Source organism: Falco rusticolus, chromosome 4, assembly GCF_015220075.1.
Source record: "Falco rusticolus isolate bFalRus1 chromosome 4, bFalRus1.pri, whole genome shotgun sequence".
Classification (NCBI taxonomy): Eukaryota; Metazoa; Chordata; class Aves; order Falconiformes; family Falconidae; genus Falco; species Falco rusticolus.
The window spans coordinates 111,680,396-111,704,601 of record NC_051190.1 but is presented as its reverse complement, the minus strand read 5'-3'; the positions used below and the strand labels follow the sequence as shown (position 1 = coordinate 111,704,601).

At 45.8% G+C, this 24,206-nt stretch overlaps 1 protein-coding gene across 3 annotated transcripts in view; it reads right to left on the bottom strand.

The window, feature by feature from the left end:
* RAPGEF5 (Rap guanine nucleotide exchange factor 5) overlaps nucleotides 1-24,206 on the bottom strand; it is a 164,774-nt gene that overhangs the window by 59,923 nt on the left and 80,645 nt on the right. For 2 of the 3 annotated variants that reach the window (XM_037383646.1, XM_037383645.1), the window contains exons 10-11: nucleotides 6,949-7,052; nucleotides 6,522-6,610 (exon numbers count right to left, since the gene is read on the bottom strand). The exons of the other annotated variant lie outside the window; for it this stretch is intronic. In XM_037383646.1, the coding sequence (XP_037239543.1) occupies nucleotides 6,522-6,610; nucleotides 6,949-7,052 (193 nt within the window). The remainder of the gene's footprint in view (nucleotides 1-6,521; nucleotides 6,611-6,948; nucleotides 7,053-24,206) is intronic. 3 annotated transcript variants of the gene reach the window in all.

Here is a 24,206-nt window from a genome sequence, read left to right as displayed (position 1 = left end):
ATTTCCTTTTCTCCATGTTAGAAAACACATTACTCTGCACTTTTCAAACTCAGATCTCATCTGCAATTTTATCACGCGGTCACACAGATTTTTATTCCTTTCATCTTTCTTCAGCTACAGGGCTGCTTTGAGGGGGCCAACTCCCAACTTATTTTCCCAGTCCTACTCTGCCCCATTCTTACTACTTTCATGAGGCTATTTTTGACTTGGATCAGCTTCCTGATCTAACTCACCTTGCAGGGACACCTAAGCAAAGTTTGTCGGTACGATGACAAGACAACACGACAGCTCAAACAGGCAGTCATGGGTGGGGATAATGGAGTATACAAGAACATCATCTTCAATGGTCACCAAAGGTGAAAAACCATGGCTTAATTTATGATGAGACCCTCAACCATTTAATATTATCAGTACATGCTGTTAACTCGGTTTTCACCCCACACTCCGCAGCGCCCAGTCTTCAGTGAAGACTCCTTTTCATTTTAAACACTGACACAATTTACTCTTACCTTTCATTTTCTCTCTTTTAAGTCATCACCAGTCCTGAAAAGTTTCTTCTCCCTTATCAAAAGGATCTTTAAATTTCTTTATGGATTTCTGGCAAGGGACTTTATCAAAAGCATTCTGGAAGTACAAATATAAGATATAGGCAGACCAGACCATATATACCCTCATACTCCCTCAAATCTTTAACAGCTCTAAAGGATACACAAGATCTGACTTACCTCTGAAAAAGAAAAAAAATGCCTTCCCTCATTGCAGTATTGCTGCATGCATTTCTTCCTTCTACATTTACTGTACTGCCACTCAATTTCCCAGCACAAAGTCCTAACTTTATGCTGCAGTTTTGCATCTAACCAAACTCCTGCAATAAGTCCAGCTGCTGAAGGTCCTTCTCTCCTGTTGTCCTCACCTGCACACCTCCCGCTCCCTGCTACCCTGTCCCTGTGTCACCGGCAAACTTTGTGCCACTGACAGACAAAGTGGGTCAGGAGACCACTCCATCTTAAAATTAATAATTTAGTATTTCCTAGGTTAGTATCAGCTAGGACCAGCTCCCTACTTGAGCCTGCTACAGAATCACATGACAGGCTGTAGAGACACAGAGGGACCAGTACAGAGGCAGGAATGAGTGGCTGGGGAAGGCTGAACTGCTACATTTGACTACAGCACCAGTTTATGCTGGAATAATGTACTGGTAAAACGACAACCTTATTGCTCAGATGTTCCCCAAACAGAACAATTTCTTTTAATTGGCATCAAATTTTCCCCCTTCCTCTGCCACCCCAGCTGATTTATATGATAGATTACACAGCACTGTTAGGAGTTCAGTAATTTCATATCTGAGATCCTTTAGAAGTCTTTGGGGAGTAACATCTGATCCTGGTGATTTGCTACTATTCATTTTATTGATTTATTCTAAACCTACTTCTACAGATAAGACAGCTTAGACTCATGCTGCATGAAGCAACGGTCCTGTGCAAGAACCTCCCCAGGTTCTCTCACACTGAATACTGAGACTAATTATTTTAGCTTTTCTGTTATTCTAATGCTGATGTTGCTCCACGCAGTCTGCTAAACTCTTTGCCTCTCCTGTGGGCATGGCAGTAATATGTGTTTAGCCCACTCAGTTCACCAAGCTTTCCTAAGACTTCAGGGAAAAGTTTACAAAATCCCTCAAAATGATGACAGCTAACATTTCATTATAAAGGACTGGTAAGAGGAAAGGCTAGCAGACATTTATTGTCTCCATCCTAAGAGCTGGAAGATAGGATCACAAAGCGTTGGACAAACATTCAGCCCATGTGCATCAGTTCCACTGATGTCGATTGTATGGAGTCACAGGACTGTTTTTTAACGCCTTTTACTCACCAAGAATAAAGCGCAGTGAGCAAAAGTCCTAACAACATCCTTTATAGCCAAGACACCAAGAAAAAATATCAAAAAGCAATCAGATTTTTTTTTTCTGGGATTATTAAACTGAAGACAACACCTAGAAAGGAGGAGCCGTATTCCTTTTTTGCAACATCATTTAGCTGCTGACTACGATCAGCTCATGCAAGACAGCACTGTTCTCCTAAAAAAGTCACATACAGTTAATTCCGCAGAGAGTGCTCTTACCCAACATCAAAGCAGTGTCATTGGTGCAAGTGTAGAAACAGGATGGATTAAATAAAAGCAACCCTTACTGCACAGCACTTCCAGGACAAACTGACATGGTCTGAAGGCCCCTCCTAGATGCTAGGTCAGGATCCCAAAGCTAAAACTGCTCCTGTGTGTCAGGGCACAGTTCCCACTAATGAAAGGATCATGCACAGTCCCAGATAAGGTGACACAGCATGGTACAAAGGTCATTACTTCTTTCTTTTCCTATTCCTAAGAAATTCACACCATACTTACACCTTTCTGCATCTGTTTTATCTACATCGTGAAGAACTGTTCCCTTTTTCTGTCCCATTAACACTTCTCCAGGCCATCTTTTGTCATACTAACTTCTCCCCCCTTGCCACAATCCCTTCCACCCAGTTCACTAAAAATGGTACATCAGTTAAGACCGACACCATCAAGTTCCTCCAGACATACCATTCCTCATTCACATTCTTTCTCCAGATCTCCACTTCCCACTGCTGCTTGCTCTCAAAGACCTTCACAAATCAATCTCTTCTCTCTACTCATTCCCTAAAATGAACCCCACAGTAGGGAGGTGAAAGACATGTAGTGTCATCAGATGCGAAGAGGAAGATGATGTTCTGCTTCGGCGACGTTCTGCACTTAAGCTGCCTGAGAGCGGTGGCCCAGTGGCCAGAAGGATATGGTCTGGGGCATCCAGGCAGGCCTGGAGAAGTAGCAGTGGATGTCATGATCACTGTGTCATTCCAGAGACTGCCAAACATTGAATGTAACCACCACAAGGCAAAACGGCATGTTTGAATAGAGACCACCAGTCAGAGGATATTTCCAAGACCAGATCAAGATAACATCCAGAGAAGTAAATGCTGGTAATGCTCAAGAAATAAAAAGGTTTTGCAGAAAAGGATGACAATTCTGAAAGAAATGTTGTAGTCAGTGGGAAAGGACTATTGATCCTGAGAGGCTAAGATTTGGCCTCTTGGAGATTACTTGTTCAAATCCCCGTCCTTGATGAGGATTAGCCCAGGAGGCATGCCTTGCATTTTCTGCCTGGATATTGACATATTTAAAGTGTCTCACTCTGTTCAGTTCTTAAAACTTCAAACTGTCCTCTGAAGTACACACTAGGCAGACATCCCCCAGTGATCCCAACAACCTTAGAGATGACTCAGAGAAGTTGTTCGTCACAGAAATTTGAAATTTCCATCCATGTCATGGTAGGAAACAAGAACAGTCTTCTTGGGGGTTGGTACATTACAGGCTACAGTAAGTCAGCAAGATGAAATCTCTCCCCTTTCAGTTGGAAGCCTGGCAAATCTTTGTCACTGGCAAGCCCAAATTTAAGGTGATGCCACAAGAACTCACATACACTCCCTGGCATCACACATAAACCCTCAGTCATTAAACAGTTATTAAGTACATTAAGCTTAAAGAGTCTTGCAAACCTCAGGCTTCCAAGACATCCTTGCCTACAGAAGTCATCTGAGCAATAGAGTCCAGCACCCTCTTTAGCGTCCTCATTTGCTGTAACAGTGCTCAGCCACGTCAGACAATGGGACGACTCTTCTGGTCAGGTCCCCACCTGTTTATTATAGCAGAGGATGCCACAGCAGACTGCTTAAGGTATCTTGCTACAGGTTTAGCAGCAGCTGAAGGGAGCCTTGAGGCCTGGACTGGAGCCCAGCTAAATTTATTCCAGACCAGCCCCACAGCTTCCCTTTACTCACCCAGCTACAAACAGTACCTGCTGACTTGGGCTAAAAAATGGAGGATGGCTGGGAGCAATACATGGAGCATCATTCAGCCATGTCAGTGTTTATAAAAAGTGGTGCTCCGTGACCATGCTAGCCTCGGGAGATAGTGGATTTTTTAATTATTTTTTTTAATGACCACAGAGGGTTGCGGTTATGATTTGTTATACAAAGGCTAGGAATGAAAACATGCAGAGCATCCCTCCTTGGGAAGCAGTGCAAAGGGTCAAACAGAACAACAGTCCCCCATGCACCAGCGTATGTAAGAACAGCTCTTTCTCATGTTCTTTACAGACACAAATAAGCAAACTGGGCTGGGGGCTGCAGGGAAAGCAGGAGGCCAAGGAAGTCATCCTGGAATTGGCAAACTGACAGCAGGAGCAGCAGCTGGGTACAAGAACATCGTCCTTTTATGTTCCACAAATCTATGCCTGCTAAAACACAAGCCTGCGGGACTCTTGCGACATAACTGTCCTCTGAGATTGGCCAGACTGGAACTACAAAAAATACAAAGAACGGCAAATCCAAGCACATAAACAGCAGGATGCCTTCAGGTACACACTCAAAGATGTACACACGTACAGCCGATATGCCATACATCCTCATGTCAAATATCACTGAGTCTGCAAAACACAGCGATAAAAGCCATTACAGGGGCATCTGCCACATAAAACACTGGGAAACATAACTCCCAAAGTCTTCTATTTCGACAAAGTTCTGTATCACCAGATTAATCAAGTCAGAAGAAAACAGTACCTGAGGAGCTACCCTTGAAGTGGAGGGCGACTGGGCATGCTTCTTTTGTGATGGCAAACAACTGAAGCCACAGCTACTTTGTTCTGTCCCCAGGATCAGGTTAACCTTGGCTACAGGGCAGAGCTAATTGTTTCTTTCTAAAAGGAGTTAGGATAAGGCACAAGAGGTGAGGGGAAGCCAATCAACCTTTAAATACATCGCCATCTGTTAACAACCAGTCAAGTAGTGGTTTAGCATTTGTTTTGAGGGCAGTTTACCAGCCCCTCTTTGTAACAATAAGAACAGGCTTAGGAACAGCCTCCCGGAGATGTGAGGGAGAGAGCGCAAAGAAGAATGAAAGAAAAGGTAGAACACGTGAGGATGTATACAGCATCTAATGCTTTATGTAAGGAGTGCTTTGTATTTACTAACACTAAAATATAATGCGTATCCCTAGTGAAAATTTCATTGTTTTCCAGCAAGCTCGTGATCTTAAAAAAAAAAACAAACAAGGAGATTATAAAGGCGGACAGCTAATGCTCCTTAATCTGCATATGATAAACATTAACGGGGAAACTTAATCTGGATCCAACATTTGACCTAAAGGGCCAAGGAAGGACCCTTACTACACCGCCTAAGAGCTGGCTCAAGTAAATTACACCCAGAACTAGTCTGCTGAAGGAAAACAATCGCAGCCTCTCTCTGCACTAAATATTAATGCCTAGGCAGACAAAAGCAGCACTAGGAATACCGTAATAATATCACCAGGAGACACTCTATACGTTTCTTCGGGGCATTCATACATCAGGGCTAGGAATATGCCTATTGTCCCACATTAAACTAATGACTTGTCCCGAGAACCCAATCCTGACATTCCTCTGGGAATTGCAGATGTTATTTCTATTTTCAGTCACTTAAAAGGATTAAAGTGTGTTTATTCTCAGTAATCTCATTTGTAGAGAGAGAGAGATACAGAGGCAGCAGGAGTATGCGTTTTAACCCTAGTGGGAACGATCAAACGCACAGCTCCATTTACTGCCAGCTGCCTTCCCCGGCTCTTCGGTGTTCCGGACCTCCGGAAAGTCTCACCAGCCTGGCCGCTTCCACTCAAACCATCTATGAATCGCAGCTTGCAGGCACTTTTGATAAACTGCCCCAGGAGCTCTTGGTGACAGCAAGCTGTGCATATAGCCAAGAGATCCAGCTGAAAATTAAACTGCACGTCAAGTAGCCCGATCAATATAATAATTGCTTTAGGCTGGAACAAACTACAATGTCTGTCGAAGACACACAAGTACAGCACCAGGCTACACGCTGTGCCTCGGGTTATGAGGAAATTTATAAGCCGTGCTTATGACACAGAAGATGAGCCGAATTGCCGGGCGGTGGCAGAACGGTAGTTAGCCCGGGGGCTGGAGTGCGCGGCAGGTATTCTCATCCCTGTAACAACAGCTTATGCTCATCCCCGTAACAACAGCCTGGCTGCGAGGGATGGCAGCCTCTGCCGAGGCGGCCGGTGCTACACGGAGCGGGCCGGCCCCGCGGCCCGGGCAGCGGCGAACGCCCAAGGCAAGAGGGGCTCAAGCTGCCGCCGAGCGCGCGGCTGCCGAGGGCTGCCCCGGCCGCCGGCGTCCCCGCTGCCGGCGTCCCCGCTGCCGGCGTCCCCGCTGCCGGCGTCCCCGCTGCCGGCGTCCCCGCTGCCGCCGCCCGCCCGCGGTCCCGCCGCCCGCTGCCCGGTTGAACACCAGGCCGGAGCGCGGCTCTCGGCCGGGGGTGCCCCGGAGCGCCCGCCCCGCTCTGCCGGCCCAGCACCGGGACCTCTTCCCCGCTCCCACCCCGCACCGGGGACGGGCGCTCCCCAGCCGCTGCGCCCATCCCCCCCCCCGCGCCCGGTTCGCTCCTTACCCGTCTCTTTGTCCTGGGCGGCTTCCAGGTGCAGGTCGCTGAGGAGATGCTCCAAAATCTTCTCCGGCGTCCCCGACACCACCACGTATCTGTCGGAAAGCAGAGAGTCCCCGGAGTCATCCTCGGTGGAAGACTGCGAGCGGCTGCTCCACTCGTCCTCCTCGTCCTCCTCGTCGATGTACTTGAAGTAAGGCACGTCGAAGGTGGGCAGCGGCCGCTCCCCGCCGCGGCCCGCCAGCGCCTCGGGCACCCGCACCCTGCCGCTCCCCATGGCGCCCCGCTCCCGCCGCGCCGCCCCCCTCAGGCGCGCCCCCCGGGGGCCATCGCCCTGCCGGGGGCCGCGGGCCGCCGCCCCGCCCGCTGCCGCCGCCGCGGAGCCCGGCCCGGCCGGCCCAGCCCCGCGCTCCCGGAGCCGCGGAAGCCTTACCTCCCGCGCCGCTCGGGGGCCGGGCTGCGTGACCACACCTTCCGCAGCACCAGCGCTGCGCCGGCCTCCTGCCGCGCCCGCTCGCCGCCGCCTCCATCGTCCGCCTTGGTGCGCAGGGGGGGGAGAGCGACAGAGAGAGCGCGGTCAGTGCCCGCCGCCGGCCGGGGCCGCGGGCTCTGCCCGGCTGGGCTCGCTGCTGGGGGGGCTGCACTGGGGAAGGGGCTCCCTGCCCTGCGGGGCCGGGGGGAGGAACGGGCTGCGCTTTGTGAGCCGCGCTAGGCATCGTGTGTTGGATGTAAATTCGCGGGGGGGCGGGGGAATGCGGTTTCCGTGCCCCCGAGGTGACGGCTCGCTCAGTTCCCAGCCGGCCAAACAGGGCAGGGGCAGGTAACAACAGCCCGAGAGCGGGGCGCGCTCCCGAGCACGCCGGTAACGCAGCAGCACAACACACCTTCCGCGAAGCATCTCCCCTGTACCTCAACAAAGGCGATAAAACCACTGGGACAGGCATGCGGTGCGTGCCGCTCAGCGCCTCCGGAAATACTCCGCGTACAAATAAATACCCCGCCCCCCCCCCCCCCCCCCCGCCTTTTCAACAACTTTTTAACTTGGGGAAACAAACCGCCCCACAGAAAGTTATGCGCAGTGACCGCCTCGCGTGTGAATCTCGCTGCGCTGCGGACACTGACTTTCTCCCCGGAACGGACGGGCGCACAACGACCACCCGTTCGTGCCCAGCCCGCCCGGCCGCCCAGAGCAGCAGAGGAGGCCCGGCTGCTGCCCGACACGGAGCGCTGCAACGCGGCGGCTGCCGGAGACCGGCTCGCAGCCCCCTGCCAGGTCCCGCCGGCAGCCTCCCCCACCGGAGGGTGAGCAACACGAAAGAGGCAGCAGGGTCAGTGCAAGTGCATCCACTAGCTGCTGTTCCTCTCGTTCTGACCTGGTTTACTTAAATCGTTTAGTATGTCAAACGCTCGTACAGATACTACTCAAGTGAGAAAAAACAGCGTTTGCGCATCAAGTGCACGGCATCCAGCAGTGACAAAGTCTTCAAGTGGGCTACAGACTGCTGAGGAACAGATCTTGGCAAAACAAGGGAAACAAACCACTTTATGATTCCTCTTTCTGTTATTTTATTTCCTATTCCAAGACCCAGCGAGACTGATTGCTGCTGCTGGTTGTCACTGTGGTGCAGGCATGTCCAAAGATTCAGCCCCTGCCCTGAAGAAGTTTTCTTTATCAGTAAACAACATGTAAAATTGATCTGCTAAATTTCTACAAGGTCAGATGTACAGGTACTGAGCCAATTAATGTCAGATATTCATTGTAACGCTCCCAGGGGACATTACTGAGCAGCCGCGTTACAGGAATACTGATGCATTAATTGTAATCTTCCATTTCACCGGCCATGGGTTTTTGTTGCCTACATATCTGAAAAGCTGCAGTGAAAGAAGCAGCAAAAGGGAAAGACAGGAAGAACAAGAAACAGGTGCAGCATTAAAGCCATTCACTAACAGAGAGGTTTACCCAAAGAAATAAACCTCTCCATTTCTGTCTTTTCTCTGGCATCCTCTACACTAGCCCCGATCCTCATTTCCCTGTGCTCGCTGACATTCCAAATTGCAGTGCATACAGGGCATATATGTGATGCATAGTGCTGTTTATACAAACCATCTATTTCCACATATATGGGAATGGATTTTAAGCATACCTACATACATTACATACATGAGCAGCTGGCAGCAAGTCAACAGGGAGCACAGGGAGGGTGAAAGCTCTCTCATACTGAAAGGACATTAACAATGGTTGTTCTGGAAGACGGTGTTTCTCCTTCAGCTTCTCACCAAGCAGAAACATTTTCAAAAACCCTCTTGGGTGACTGTACGCAAATTAATTGCATAAAGTGCCCCAACGATAAGATTTTCATAAGGCTCTTCCTCTTGTCCTTGCTGTTTTATCAGTTTTGAGGAAGAGAAAAATCAATCTATTTTATCAGGAAAGACAAAAATTGTGCAAAATCAAGGCCAATCAGGTTTAGTTTGGATTTTCCTTACCTATAATAACTATTTCCAAAAGAGAAATTCATTTATTTTGCTATCTTCTTATAAAAATAATTTCACTTTAAGGGAAGAATTATTATTTCATTGAAATCCCACTTATGCACGACATTTTTAATGTTCAGTCAGACCCCTTAATCATACTACAAGCAGCAACAATTAATGCAAACAAAGCAAAACACAAAGACAAATCCTACGTATTTTCCCCGTTTTTACAAGTTCTGATTTCACTACAGATATTACTCTAAAATGACATCAAGGCACACTTCATTTATCAGAATCTTGAATGGTCTGTGAAATAATTAATTCTTTCTGGAAGAAAACCAGGCTGCTTGCAGCATGTTCCATCTAAATCTAGTGGCAGATGAAGAGGAGGATGCAAGCGGCCCCCAAGTGACAGCATCGTGCACTGAAGAGCAAGGCAGCACCCTAGCTGAGTCCCTAGAAGTCAGCAGGCTGACTCGGGGACATCCTCATCATACCCCCGATCAACAGCAAAGCCTCCTTTTTCAGACCTTTACGCAGCCCTTGCTTGAGCAACCTGCACCAGCCATGCAGGAGCACAGCGGCCCAGTGTTACCGTCTCATTTTACGGCTGCAAAGATGAATAGGGGCAAGGAGGAGATCAACAGCGGAATTGCGGTTCACTGGGGTGATGCTACACTGGCACCTTGCCTTTGAGCTCCCCACACTGTCTGTCTGACGTTTATTTGACTCCAGTGCAGAGGGTAGGGAACAACTCCCAGCTGCCTGGGTCAGAATATATTTGGACTTGTGCTTTCATAGAGGTGGGACAGGATTGTGTAGAGCACCAGGAATGCTGCAGAGGTGAATCACTGTCTCAATTCGCATGTGGCCATAAGCAAGTCACTCATGCAGACTCTCCCTGTCTCGGTTCTCCCTTCAAAAGCACCATTTGCATCCTGCTGGGATGTTAGAATCAGCTGCTGGTGCACACCACCCATCACAAGGAAATTTAGCTAGCATCCATGAAACTGTGCGTGGCAAACATTGAATTTCACATTTATTACAACTTTTAATTAATCATCTCTTGACAGCTAAACACAGTGCTATGAACCTCTACGTCACTTCCCAGCAGGAGTTTCAAGTAAACAGTAAGGCCCTCTGGACTCAGTGGATGTTCTAACCAATATTATGGTAAATTTTCCATTCCTCTCATCCATCTTCCCAATACTGAGATTAGCCGTTTATCTCCCAGGTAATATATTTTAACAGCAGACAAGTGCTACCTTTATTTTCATCATGAAAGGAACCCTGGGGTGGTATAAATATTTATATGATTATAAGAATGAAACAGCTGGAAGTCCTCGCTTAGCAGGCCTTAACTTCTGCAAGTTACGCTTTGCATCAGTAGGAATATGACCCTCTGAATTACCACCGGGGCAGAAGAAAGCAGAGGTATGTACGGTACTGCTGAAAATAGCCACAGTGTGCCGGCTTCCTTATGCAAGACATTAGATTTCTGGGTTATTTGCAATTGGCAGGGAAGAATCTGACCTATGGCCAAAGGAACCGGTAACTTTGGTGTCAGTCAGGGATATTTCCATGTCCCTTGAATTCACAGAATCACAGAATGAACCACAGAACGGTTGGGGTTGGAAGGGACCTCTGGAGATCATCTCGTCCAAGCCCCTGCTAAAGCAGGCTCACCCAGAGCAGGTTGCACAGAATTGCATCCAGGTGGGTTTTGAATTATCTCCAGAGAAAGGGACTCCTCAGCTGGGCAGCCTGTTCCAGCGCTCTGTAACCCTCAAAGTAAAAAAGTGTTTCTTCATACTCAGATGGAACTTCTCGTGTTGCAGTTTTTGCCCGTTGCCCCTTGTCCTGTCGCTGGGGACTGCTGAAAAGAGCCTGGTCCCATCCTCTTGACACTCACCCTTAAGATAACTGATTACATTGATGAGATCCCCCCTCAGCCTTCTCCTCTCCAGCTACACAGCCCCAGCTCTGCCAGCCTCTCCTCACCAGGGAGGTGCTCCAGGCCCCTCACCAGCTCCGCAGCCCCCGCTGGGCCCTCCCCAGCAGCTCCCCGTCTCCCGTGACTGGGGAGCCCAGCGCTGGGCCCAGCACTCCCGGTGGGCCTCACCAGCCCGAGCAGAGGGGCAGGATCAGCTCCCTGCACCCGCTGGCCACGCTGCCCCTAACGCGCCCCAGGCTCCCACCCGCCTTCTCGGCCACAGGGCCACCGCTGGCCCGCGGGCAACCGGCTGTCCCCCAGCACCGCCCGGCCCTTCCCCGCAGAGCTGCCCCCCAGCAGCCCACCCCCAGCCTGTGCCGGCGCAGGGGCTGTCCCTCCCCAGGGCAGGACCCCGCGCTGGCCCCTGTGGGACCCCATGAGGTCCCCTCCCCCCGGCTCTCCAGCCTGCCCAGGCCTCGCTGAGGGCAGCACGGCCTGCTGGTGTCCCGGCGGTTCCTCCCAGTTTGTGCCATCGGGAGAGCTGCCGAGGCTGCGCCCCGTCCCCTCAGGTCACCGATGACCCAGCTGAACAGGACGGGACCCAGCGCTGACCTGGGGCACAGCGCTGGCTACAGGCCCCCGGCTGGGCTCTGCGCCGCTGGTCGCAGCCCCTGAGCTCTGCCCTCAGCCCGCGCTCAGCCCATCACTGCCCACCCGCCTGACCCACGCTCCTGAGCTTGCCCGGGGGCTCTGGTGGGGGACGGTGTCAAGAGCCTGGCTGAGGTCAAGGTAGGCACCATCCACCGCTCCCCTCATCGACCCAGCCAGTCATTCCGCCGTAGGAGGCTGTCAGGTTGCCAGGCATGGCTTCCCCTTGGTCAATCCACGTTGACTGTTCCTGGTGACCTTCTTTTTCTCCACGTGCTTGGAGCTGACCTCCAGGATGAGCTGTTCCATCACCTTTCCAGGGATGGAGGTGAGGCTGACCAGCCCATAGTTTCCTGGGTTCTCCTTCTTGCCCTTTTTGTAGACTGGAGTGACACTGGCTTTCCTCCAGTCCTCAGACACCCTCCTGTTCTCCATGCCCATCAAAGATGACGGACAGTGGCTCAGCAATAACGTCTGCCAGCTTTCTCAGTGCTCGGGGGTGATCCCATCAGGGCCCACGGGTTTGTGGGTGTCAGGTTTGCCTAAACGATCTCTAACCCGATCCTCCTCGACCAAGGGAAAGTCTTCCTGTCTCCAGACTTTCTCTCTTGCCTCCAGCATCTGGGGTTCCTGAGGACCAGCCTCGGCAGCAAAGACTGAAGCAAAGACGGCATTCAGTACCACCGCCTTCTCTGTGTCCTTTGTCACCAGACACCCCCCTCATTCAGCAGCGGGCCCACATTTTCCCTAGTCATCCTTTTGCTACTGATGTACTTGAGGAAGCCTGTCTCCAGCATCTCTCCACATGCTTTTATTAAAAAGGGACCAGACCCAGAACTACCCCTGCAAACCCCAGATCCAGAGAGACTCTCACATTGCTGGCTTCAGTGGGTAAAGGAGTAATAGAGCAATTAAGAGGTAACTTATAAGCACCTATAAACTTAATGGAGCATGGAAAATCCAGTCTGCAGACAGATTTTCCTGCTGCCAAACAACCTAGCAAAGGCAAAGAGAATCTTCTTTGGGCAACGCTACAAAGCAAACTTTACACAGGCTATCTGCTTCAAAATCACATTAAATAACAAAGAAATTCCCTCCTCTAAGAGTTACAGACGGCAGGAACATTTTGTTTCCATAGCACAATTTTGTACAACTGACTCAACACTATCAGATAATGCTCATCACTTCTGCTGCTATGTCTTTTGATGCTGATGCCAGGGCATGGCCTTGAGAGGTACAGGAAAAGGCATACACAAAGGATTCCTGGGGCTGTTTGTGTTCTGAAAAAGAGACCACTCCCCTCAATGAATCCATGGAGCTTCCCTGCACACACGGATACACTTCCATGTAAAAACTGTGAAATACAAGAGTGGAGGCTGGAAATGGGTTCAGAAGCACAAGTGTAGAGAGGCTTCCACTGCAGTGCAGGGAAGTACTCAGATAACTGACAGAACAGGACAAAAGCCACAAAATGACAAGATCCTGATTTCAGAAGACTGATTGCTTTCCTGGACAGGTATTTTTTTGCTTTGATATTATAATCAGTTCCTGGTGCATATTACCCATGCAAAACAAGAATTACAAGAACGTGATTAAGACAGAAAGGTAGAGTCCGAAAACTGGAAAACACTGACTAGTATTCTTTAATTTAGATTCTTTTAAAACATAATAAAACTTTTTTTTTTCTTGACTAGGCCCTGCTCCATCCCTACAGCTCTGCCTTGTTCAGCACATGTTGAGGTCTTGCTCTGGGACTGGGTCCAAGCTGCGACAAAAGGTCCTTGTCTGTTGGGACCCTGCTGTACCCACTGCAAAGGCTGGAAGCACCTGCCTCCACAGTGTGACACTGAGGTCCCCAAACCCAAACCTGCCCACTGAGAACTAGTTTGAACACAGCAAAAGTTACAGTTACAGCTGCTTTAGCTCAGAGCTCTGTCCAGGCTCATTACATCCTACAAGCAGATCCTGGCCGTAAGAGCAGAGAGCTACAGCTGTAAAGGAAACCCTTCACGGCTCAGGCTGAAGCATGCTCAGAGCTTACTGGGCCTTCAAATATTAACCTGCAAAGCTCTAGAAACTCTTTACACAGCGTGTATAAACTGCATTTTTTGGCTCTAACTTGGGCCAGATTTGGGCAGATATTTATGAAGATGGTACAAAAAACCAAAGACTTTTCCCCAAAGGGATTTCAGATCCCACTTCAGAAGTATAAGAGGAAAAGAGCTTTTCAGAGAACTACTGCCAGATTTTTTTTCAACAAAGCAGAACAGTATTTACCCCTAACCTTACTCTCAGCAGCTTCTGAAACATGTTGGCTGCATTTTTCATTAAAAATTTAAATAGGCTGAGGCAGACACCTTTCAAAATAACCAGATAAGATGCAACAACTCTTAGAAGCAATGGAAAATGAAGTCTTACAACGTGAGGCATTTGCCAGTGCTGGTAGTAGACAATGAGATGAGTTCTGGCTATAAAATACAAACATATTTATATCACAGACATGAAAGAAAGTACAACCCCTCCCTCAACATTCTATTAACATCTCCTCCTGTAAGAGACACTTTTTCAGACAGCATCTATCAAAGACTAAGATGATTGCCTGCTTACACTTCACTCTGTTTTCCCCTGGAATCTGTCATTGTGGAAACTGCAGAATTAGATTTAAAGTCACCAAAGCACAAACAGATGTACAAAAATGACTCTATTCTTTAAAGGCTATTCCTCTTTATTTTCCAAAAATGAAAATGAAAACACATCACAATTAAGTGGAGATGGATGACAATATATCTGATCTCTGTGGATAATCCATTTCAGAATATGTTGCTGTATTTCGCAGAGTTTTGAGAGAGACCAAAATCTGCATTAAGAGGTTTGATTCTCTTTCAACTACAGCAGGAGAAAAGCATTCCAAAGTCCCCAGCACAGCTTAACCCAGCTATATAAGCAGGAGACCGGTATTTTTTCTGTGGTGGCTACCCTCTTTTTATTCTAGAAAGACAAAACCAAATATGAGCTAGTACTCTACCTCTATTTAAGATACCACAGCACAAAACATTTTCAGTGGAACTGCCTACCTTGTAGTCAGTTGCATGATAACCACTTTTTCCAGATTTCAAGGGGAAAATTACCTTACAGGACTGCAGGAACATCAACAGCAGCTTTTCATATCACAATTCTTAAGAATCAAGAAAATTCTTACATGAGGCTGTGTTATTTTATATCACTATAAAATACAGCTCATAGCATATACATATTACATTTTATTATTTTTCTCATCCAATGAACTTTTCTCAGGTTCTTCTTTGTACTCTGGTATTTTTTATTTCCTTCTGCAGTTGCTAAATCTACCTTCATAAACATGCACTAATTCACTGTATACTGAGAGAAACAGAAATCCACCAATGACAAAACATAAAATACTTTAAATGATTTGACCACCATGTTCCCCAGTAAAGGGCACCCAGGGATCGTACCAAAACTTCCCGCTGGTCTCACGCTGAGCTATCGGTCTCAGAGATGAACAACAAAGAGCCGATATTTGGCTCAACACAACCACCTCTGAATTTATCAACTTTGCAAATGGTGATAAAATAAGCATGAGCTACATCACAGAAAAAAAATCAAAATCCTTTGTTGCTGAAGCCGATTTTGAATATTGCATCTGATAATGCACAGAACAAGCCCTTTTAGAAAAACTGTTGGTGCTGTCATCTGCATACTGAGTATCTGCGGCAAAGGCAACATTAATAACAAGTTACCCTTGTAGAGGGGTCAAAAGGACAGTGCTGGTAAGACACAGATGACAGACAACAGGCATCAGGGAAAAGATTAATATCCCTACACAGTCATACATCAAGGAACTCAATTTTTGCCTGTAATCCCAAAACTGCTGAGAGTAGGATTATTTCTGCTTTCCCTATTACTAAGAAGAAAGAAACTGCTCATGGGAATAGGGCACTGCTAAATGCAAGTCCTTATGTGAGCAGAAAGGCTGTGGTTAGGTCCTAGGGCAAAAAAAATAAAGCTTAGCCTCACGATGTTCCCAAGCAGTGGTCCCACCGCAGGTGAGGTTGCGGCTTCATTGTGCAGGCAACTTAAAAAAACATGAAAAAAAAATCTATGTAGCTCAAGAAAGACAAAAGGAGTGACAGAAGAGGACCCTCACATGGCATTTCATTGCAGATTAGTAGCAAGAAATGCCCTAAATTGAGACCAAATTGTCTGTACCCCTGACTAGCCTCCAGTTACCTCCAAATATCACCATTTAAGGTGAGTGCACTTTTACAGATCAGGCTTTAATGAAAGGAAACAATATGTCTAACACAGGGAAAAGGGCACACTTTCTAAAATGACATGAAAAAACTCATTACTGGTGTCACAACCACCGAAGTAACGATATCATAACCTTAACACTCCACAACTCTTTGTCAGCTAATGAAAAATGTCTTTTTAAGACGACTGAAGGCTATGCATGTTGGTTTTCCATTTCTTGCAGCACATGCTCTTCAAAGCTCTTAGTAGGTACTTTTGACAGCCTGACAGAGAGCTACTTCCTTGGCAAGGACAACCTAGGAGACGTTCTCTCTGTAACCATACAACAGCAGAGGGGAAAAAAGGGGGAGGGAGGGAGGAGAAAGAGACAAAAGACACGAGGACGGTATTAATATTGTTATCATTCTCTCACAGCTGCCAGGGCAGCACTTACTTCAAAAACACCAGGATATGGAAGAATTGCAGGCCTGGAGCATGCGTATTTGTAGAAAAACCTGCACCACACCAGGGCAAATTAACGTGACTGTAGAACAAAAGAAGCAGGTACCAACCGTCCCTTGCAGTGCCCTTGCAATTAACATGCTGGGGTGTGGAGCTGGCTGGAAATTTTCCAACGCAACTTTTTTTAAAATGTGGATTTACTACAACTCAAACAGTGCCAAAACACATCAGTTCAAACAAAAAGCACCCTGCCAGGCTCCCTGCACCGCCTGCAGTACTGCCCACCCAGGCTGGCAGGGCTTCTGCATCCCCTGCCCTCCAGGAGCTCATCAAGCCTGGAGGTCCAGGTCCCAAGGGAAGTGGCAGGAAAATTAAATCTCGATTTCTATCCTAAGAGAGTTTTGCAATTGTACTATTTTCATCCGAATGGAAACTTCCCCTGCCCCCCACCCCCCAGCCCAAGAATGTAAAGTTTCCTGTAGGACAAAAATTCAAACGCCAGATACAAGTATCTCATTTGCCTATAGAGTAGAATAGAATAGAATAGAATATGTAGATGAAGCAACAGTTTGATCCCACAGCTACAGAAGAGTGTCTTCCAGTGACGTCAGTGGCAGCGGATCAAGCCTTATCTGCCCTGAAAAGTATGAGGGAAATAATATAAAAAGTGCAGGAGTGCAGGACTTACATCTTGGTCAGGAAGGGGCAGGAGTGCTGAGGATTTGAGGAGGACTGCAGAGTTAACCTAGATACCCCAGGACTGATAAAATATACTACTATTACCATACACCTCAGGGAAAGAAAAACAGAAGATGATTGACTAGATATACAGAAGTTATACTTGAGAATAATCTTAACATCAGAAGAGTGAAATTCTAGAAATTACTGGGGTATGAGGGGAACTAGGTAACAACCTGATTAACATCTAGCAGGGCTGGAACTTGGCTTCTACGGCAGCCCCCAGACAGTTTTCACACAAGAACGAAAACTGCAGCTCACTGACATTAGAGGATTTAATTTATTAATGTAGACTAATATTCAACTTTGTAAGGACACGTGTACAAAGGCCTTACAACCTTTATAATGGGTATAGCGATAAATAAGGTCTCCTGCAGGAATGAGAGAGAGAGAGTAAATATATGACACTGTCAGCGTTATATTGCTCTAATTACCCGTGTTGGACACATACGGCTTCTAAGTCAGACAGACAAGATTGCTGATCTCTTTCTTCGCCTTTCCCTCCAATTTATACTTGCTGTGAAGTGAAATATTATTTTTAAAAAACTGACATTACTTACTACCTACCAAAGCAACCTTTCTCTCTTGCCTTATGTCCATAGCACCTCTCAATGCTGCCAGTGCCGTTACTCCAATAAAAATAAAATAAAATACATACTCTATCCACATTATATGCTACAATTCCAAACTAGGAAGGCTAAAATTTGTCTAATAAACTGAGGTGCTGCTCATTACATTTACCACTGTAAGGCATGTATCTTTTTGTTGAAGCATTATGCCCACAGAAGGATTCAGCTGAATTTTCACAAGTGAGTACTCAGCAAAGGCCAGGAGCTGGTTCTGGCCTTGCAAAAGCCTTAAGATAAACTCTGAAACTGAGAACACTATATAAAGCTCAGACTCATTCTCAGGAACTCCAGAATTAAACTCTTTCAAATGCACTGACATTTAACACAGTCTTCAAACAGCAAGTGTGAAAAAGCACTGAGTAAAGGAGTAAAAAAAATAATATATCTAAAGCTAATGTTTAAAATAAACCAAATGTATTTAACTTCTAGCCCAACAGTAGATGTCACAAAGTAGAGTGCACATTCTGTGTTTTGGTGGTTGTTTTCAACTAAGTTAGATACAATGTAGTGATTTCTTTCAAGAAAAGCATGAATCACTACAACTACAGTTTTCTTGGGTTTATTTGATGGTTTTAACTCCCTTCAAAACAGGCTGAAATGACCAGCCTTTTAACTAATGCTTTCTAATTCATTCATTTCAATCATTCAAAAAATAGATAAGCCACTAATCACTCACAGATTTGATAATGTATCCTAAGTAGACAGCAATGCGTAGAGCATGCAATCAAGCTGCTAAAAAGAAAGGAAAGAGGAGTTAGAAGGAAAAATAGAACTCAAGTCTTCCACCTAATAGCAGGAGATTTGATTCTGCATTTGTTTTGTAGGATGCTCACTGATGTCAATGAATAGTCTACTAAAGAAATGAGAAAAATCAGGCTGCTTCTGTACAGGATGCTTTTTTCTAACTTTACATGCACAGGAGCAAATTAAAGGCTTCTGGGTTAGGTTTTTTGTTCGTTTTTTTGCTTTGGTCCAAGGTTTGCTGTCTACATTTAGCAAAAGTAAAAAAGAAAAGAATAAGGGAGGTGAGAAAGAGCAAGTTAACAATTAACTAGCTGTTGTCATCAATAATTCATTCAAAAGTGGAGGTTACAGCACACAAATAAAGAAATCTTATCGAAAAATTACAAGGAAAAGAAGAAAAGTGCTTTTTTTGTATGCCTATGTAAAGAATAATATAAAATGATAAATTTAATTAGATTTTCAGTATTGAAGAAAACTGAAGTGTCACAAACAATAAAAATTACAAAAAAATATACAATGCCAATCATGACATTTTGAAGTAGCACTTCGTATTTCTCCCATTTTATGATTTTAAGTAATCACATATTACATTACTTTTATTTTGTTCTAGATAGAATCACGTACCTGCTTCTTAACTAGCTATGTGCTCAAAAAATTATTTCAGTACGAATGCTGGCAGTTTCTCTTCTTTCTTTAGATAACACAATTGTGCCCAACTTTGGGAAGGAGGTAGGTTAGTTACACCAAGGGCAATCTCACCATTTATTCAAGTTTTGGAATGCAAAATGCATGTTACCATGGGAACTGATAAATTACATGGTATCTGCAATAAGATGCAAGGCATCTTGAGTAAACACTTATCTGTGCACTTGTGTGGCCTCCTCCACACAGAATGGTTCCTTTATGGAGGAATGAGTGCAGAAGCATGGCAGAGTCCAGATTTCACTGTCTCTTCTGCAAGAAGTTGATAGAAGTATTTTAAAATGTTATTTTTACATGGGGTGACTTAACCAGATCTATCATTAGCATAGGAGAAAATACTGAAAAAAAGATCAAACATTGTATGTCTTGCTAGGATTTGCCTCAATTAAGACCGCAAAACCTTACAAATGACCTCTCAAACTCATTTAGTGCTCTGGCATCAGAAGACCGTTCGCAACAGCACGGGACAGCAAAGCCTTCCTAACAGCGTGAAGAGCTGCCAGAGGTGCAGCAGCACATCGCCCTGGGGCAGCTGGAGCTGTTACCGCCTCCGGCCACCTTCCCCATCCTTCCGATGGATGGGGCCATCCCCAAAACAAGGACATCTGATCTACCCTTGCATCAGCCCTGAACCAGGCTGCTGCCTGTCTTGCTGCACTCTGACCCGAGCAGCAGCAAACATCCAACCGCTCCCTCAGATCGCCTCCCCGCCTCCCCGCTCTTAAGAAGACAGCTCCCCAGAACAACCCCCAAACCGTACTGCTCTTCTGCGAGCCCATCCTAACGTATCAAATACCCATCAGTTGCTGGGCTTTGACTGTACATCCCTCCTGGCCTTTTCTGGCTCTTCTTCTTCAGACGCTGTCATGCCCACACAAAGGCTCTTTCCACATCCTTTTGATTCACCTTGAGAAGCAACACTGACAGCAGATTCCCCAGCAATGTCCCTTGGATCACTACCTTTTTCCTCCCTCAAAATATCTCCTCCTTCTTGAATTCCTGAGCAACCTGTGGTGTTATCTATAGGGAGAGGCAGAGCACTTCGCCATGATGCCACTTGCCAGCTTCTGATATTACACTGTGTCCACAGTGGTTTCTTCAGCCAGCAAGGGCTCCTCTTGGAGATGCAAATGTCTACTGACTCACAGCTTCTCCTGATCCCGTTCTCCCTCACGCTACGTCCCATGACTGTCAGACAGCATAGTACAGACTACTCAGACACTGCCAACACCTATGTCACCCAAGAAATATCAAAACTCTCAGTATTTGAAAGGCATATCGATGTGGTGCTTAGGGACATGGTTTAGTGCACAGTGTTAGGTTTACAGTTGGACTCGATGATCTTAAAGGTACTTCCCAACCTAAATGATTCTGTGATTCTACATATTCCCCATCCCGACCTACCTTCCCTTATTTCTGACTTTGATTCCTTCCTGACCTTCGTAGCTTTGTACAAGTTACATAGCTTTCTACAGGTTTATACTCTTTTTGTATATAACCTTGAGCTCTCATCTAACATCTTCTTACTCAGGAAATTATTTTTATGCCTTATGTCTCAGAAAGTCACCCTATCCCCTAAGCCCTTCCAGTAATACTTCTTAAACCTGTTTACTTTGTCATTGCTGGGCTCTTCCTTCCCACCTTGTTGGTCATTTGCTATTTGACCTGAACCTTGACAGGTAAGGAGATGCCGTGGGTGAATTAGAGACATGCTCTGGAATTCATCAGCTGTCACAGAGCATTTGAGTAAAGGAAAGATAAAATGAGATGTGTGAACAAATGACCAGGTCTTAACTCCCTAATAGAACCCTGTGGAGAGGGTTACAATATCCAAGTACTCCAGGGAAATAACTAATGATCCTTTCTTCAGTTCAGTCATGTTTCAAGAAGCAATTGCCTGAGTTACTAAGTGCTTGAGACTGCCTCAGTAATTGCAATGATTTATTTTATGCATCATTATAACTACAGCACTAGGTCAGGAGGACTTGTGCCTTCTAGATGCCTGGAATTTTAACACAAGCATTGGAGGATTTTGCGACTGCAATCAGAAACACAGAGACCACAATGATTTGACCTGGGGGGGGGGGGGGGGGGGGGGGGCGGGTGGGAGAACAAAGTCTAAAATCCTTGGTATATAAAACATTAGGTTTCTGTTAGATTTTTAATAAAATGAATGATGTTTTCAGCTGAGCCTAAGCAGAAGTTGCTGATTTTCCTCTGCTCCCTTAAAATGCAAGTGATAACAATCTAATGTTCCTCAAGATCTTTGTTAGGATTTTTATTTTTTTTCCAGTGTAAGTAATGAATGTGCCATTTACAGTGTAACTACCCACTCAGTAAAGACAAACCCTGTTTTCTCTGTCTTATACCTCTATCTACTCCAGAAGAAACTCTCCCTGTGCAAAGCATGTTTCTTCCTTTACCCCAGCCTGCACTGGTGCAGTGGCTGTCTGTTAGCAACCAGCAGAGAGGGTAAGACCTTAGGCTTGTGAGCATTTACTTGATGTAAGAAGTATGTTTACACATAGCTACTCACCTGGCCTACCAAAATAATGCTGTGCCAAAGGATATTTTGTGAGGACACACACCCATTGTGCAGGTGGATATGTTTGCATAGCAACGAAAGGGTTTGAGCAGCAGCTTCTCAGGCATCCCCATCGTCCTGACGTTACTTAAACCCTGTTCCCCAGTCACCTTTCCTTTTAGCTATGTGAGGCTTCACTGGCACGGAAGGACCTTTTTAGGACAACGATAATTTAGAGTGCTGTCATCACCAGAAGTTTCAGGCTATTTGAAGATCTTGAAGACCATTCCCTTCCTCCCCCACAAACTTCAAACTGCTCCCCCATGGTAACTGAAGTAAAAGCATTGCTAACCTTCAGCGCTGTTTTTCCAATTACTGTGTTTCAAGGTTAGCAATGTCGAAAATAGTAAATCAACCCAGTTTTCAAGGTCAGAATAAGAATCACAGCAACGATAGTCCACAGTGGCGTTCATTCATTTGGTATTCGAGACACATTCTTTCTGAATATCAAATCACAAAATCATTGCCAATTAATCAGATTTTAAGCTTTAGCTTATTAAATATTAGACTATGCTAAAAATGAAATGCAGGCGTTTATTTGATCTTATTAAGATGTTTCTGTACAGCATGATCTAATCCCCTAATTATCTATATCTTTGTATTATCTCAATTGTTATTTCAATATAAGTAAATTCATAACAATCCATTTTAATGGAAAATATTCATATACTAAAAAGTGCTAAAGCAGTGCAAGTAAAAAACCTGAATGTCAAGATGCTAAAAATGAAAATGTTTCTCTACATTGTGTGAGCCAGGAAAGCAAGAGCTCACATGACATTTGGCAGTGATTTTCCATGATGAAGCAACTCTTTGGGGCTTTCATTTTCATAAAAGCCCTAGTCTATTTAGAGCTAGCTCCTAGCTCCTTGCCCTTAACAATGCAGTACAGATAAAGTTCATTAAATATATTGTCTAAGGTAGGAAAACCAAGTTTTGCTCTAGCAAGCACTTAATGTGTGCATGGCAAATCGGAAGGAAAAAGTAAAAAGGACTGGAACAAATTATTTGTTATAAAAGCAAAAGTGGTACGGGCATATTGGTATTACATGTTGTGCTGCATTAGCAAAATTGCTCAAATGAAGAATCCCCAGAATGGGAAGTATTATTAGATCGTAATCAATAGGATTTTTTTCAAGTAGGCTGGGCACCCAACCATTTGACGCAGGTCTCTTCCATGCACGAGAGCACTGGAATACTGGAAACCGCAGCTTTAATGAATTACGAGCAAAATGGCAAATGCCTATGATTTTATATATAATTTTCACTTATAATGGTCAAGCAACTTTTACAGCTTTTCAAAACTTCTGCCGGAATGCTAAACCTTTGTTTCTTCTTACAGCAGGTAAGACATGACTTTCTACCATAATTAAATTACTAAATTGCCTTTTTTTTTTTTTTACTCTTTCTGTTCTTAGGGGATCCTTAATACATATTGAACATCACACAAATTAAAAACTAATAGGATTTTAAAACAGTTATATGCATGATTTACTGTATAGCTTTTGTCTTATACAAGTATTTACTATGTACATGTCACTGCCATGAAAACAGTGTGTCAACTGATAAGCCAGCAAATCTTAGACAGAATTTAAGTGCATTACTACAGTGGCTGAAAAAGGAAAATTATGTAGTGGAATTGTAGCCTTTTTCCCTACACAGTACGAAACAAAGTTTTGCACCAGGGAAGAGCCAGTCGTACCTGTACGTACACATATGTTACCTGCGTGATAGCTGAGGGTGGGAGAGTGAGAACAGGTGAATTACAGGGAGCATACGGCCACCCAGTGCAAGAACAGAGCAGCTCTGCTGTAAAATTGGAACAGTTTCTGCATACACACCTACAAAGAAATATCTAAAATGGAATAAGAGAGGCAGATTTTTAGGGGTCTCCTGAAATGAAGGCTATAGCTGCTCCTCTGGGAAAAAAAAAAATTATTAAGGGCCACCTTTAAGAAAGTATCCGATTTGGGGGTACCCTATCTATAGCATCCTTCAGCCAACCAGTGCAACCTAACTGCTCAAACACCACATCTGCTTGGCAGCGTCCTGAGAGCCTACGTTCACAATGCTCCTGAAAGCAGGGAAGCGGCACTTCCATATACAAATGAGGATCTGAGACACAAAGACGTTCGGTCATTAGCCCAAGGTCTCAGAGGAAGCCTACACAGGATGGGGAGCTTCTGAGTCCCTGTCGGACACCCCAGCTCCACCACCCACCCTTCCCCTTCAGGAAAGCAGCTGTGGCAACGGGTACCTACAACTGTTATCTGCAAGATAACCCAGCGAAGGGACAGCCTGCATCTATCACTTCCTCCACCAGCAGGCACTGGATGGAGAGCAGGGGAAAGGTGACCTTCACAGCCCTGATGTCCCCGAGGTAGGGGCACAGGAATTTGTATGGGTCTCAGTTGTGATGCCAGAGATTCAGGTTTCAACCTGAAGAATGGAAAAGGAGGTTGAAACTTTTCAGAAACTGCTAGATGAAAACTCGATGCAATCTGAAGAGAGGAGGAGGAGGAGGAGGA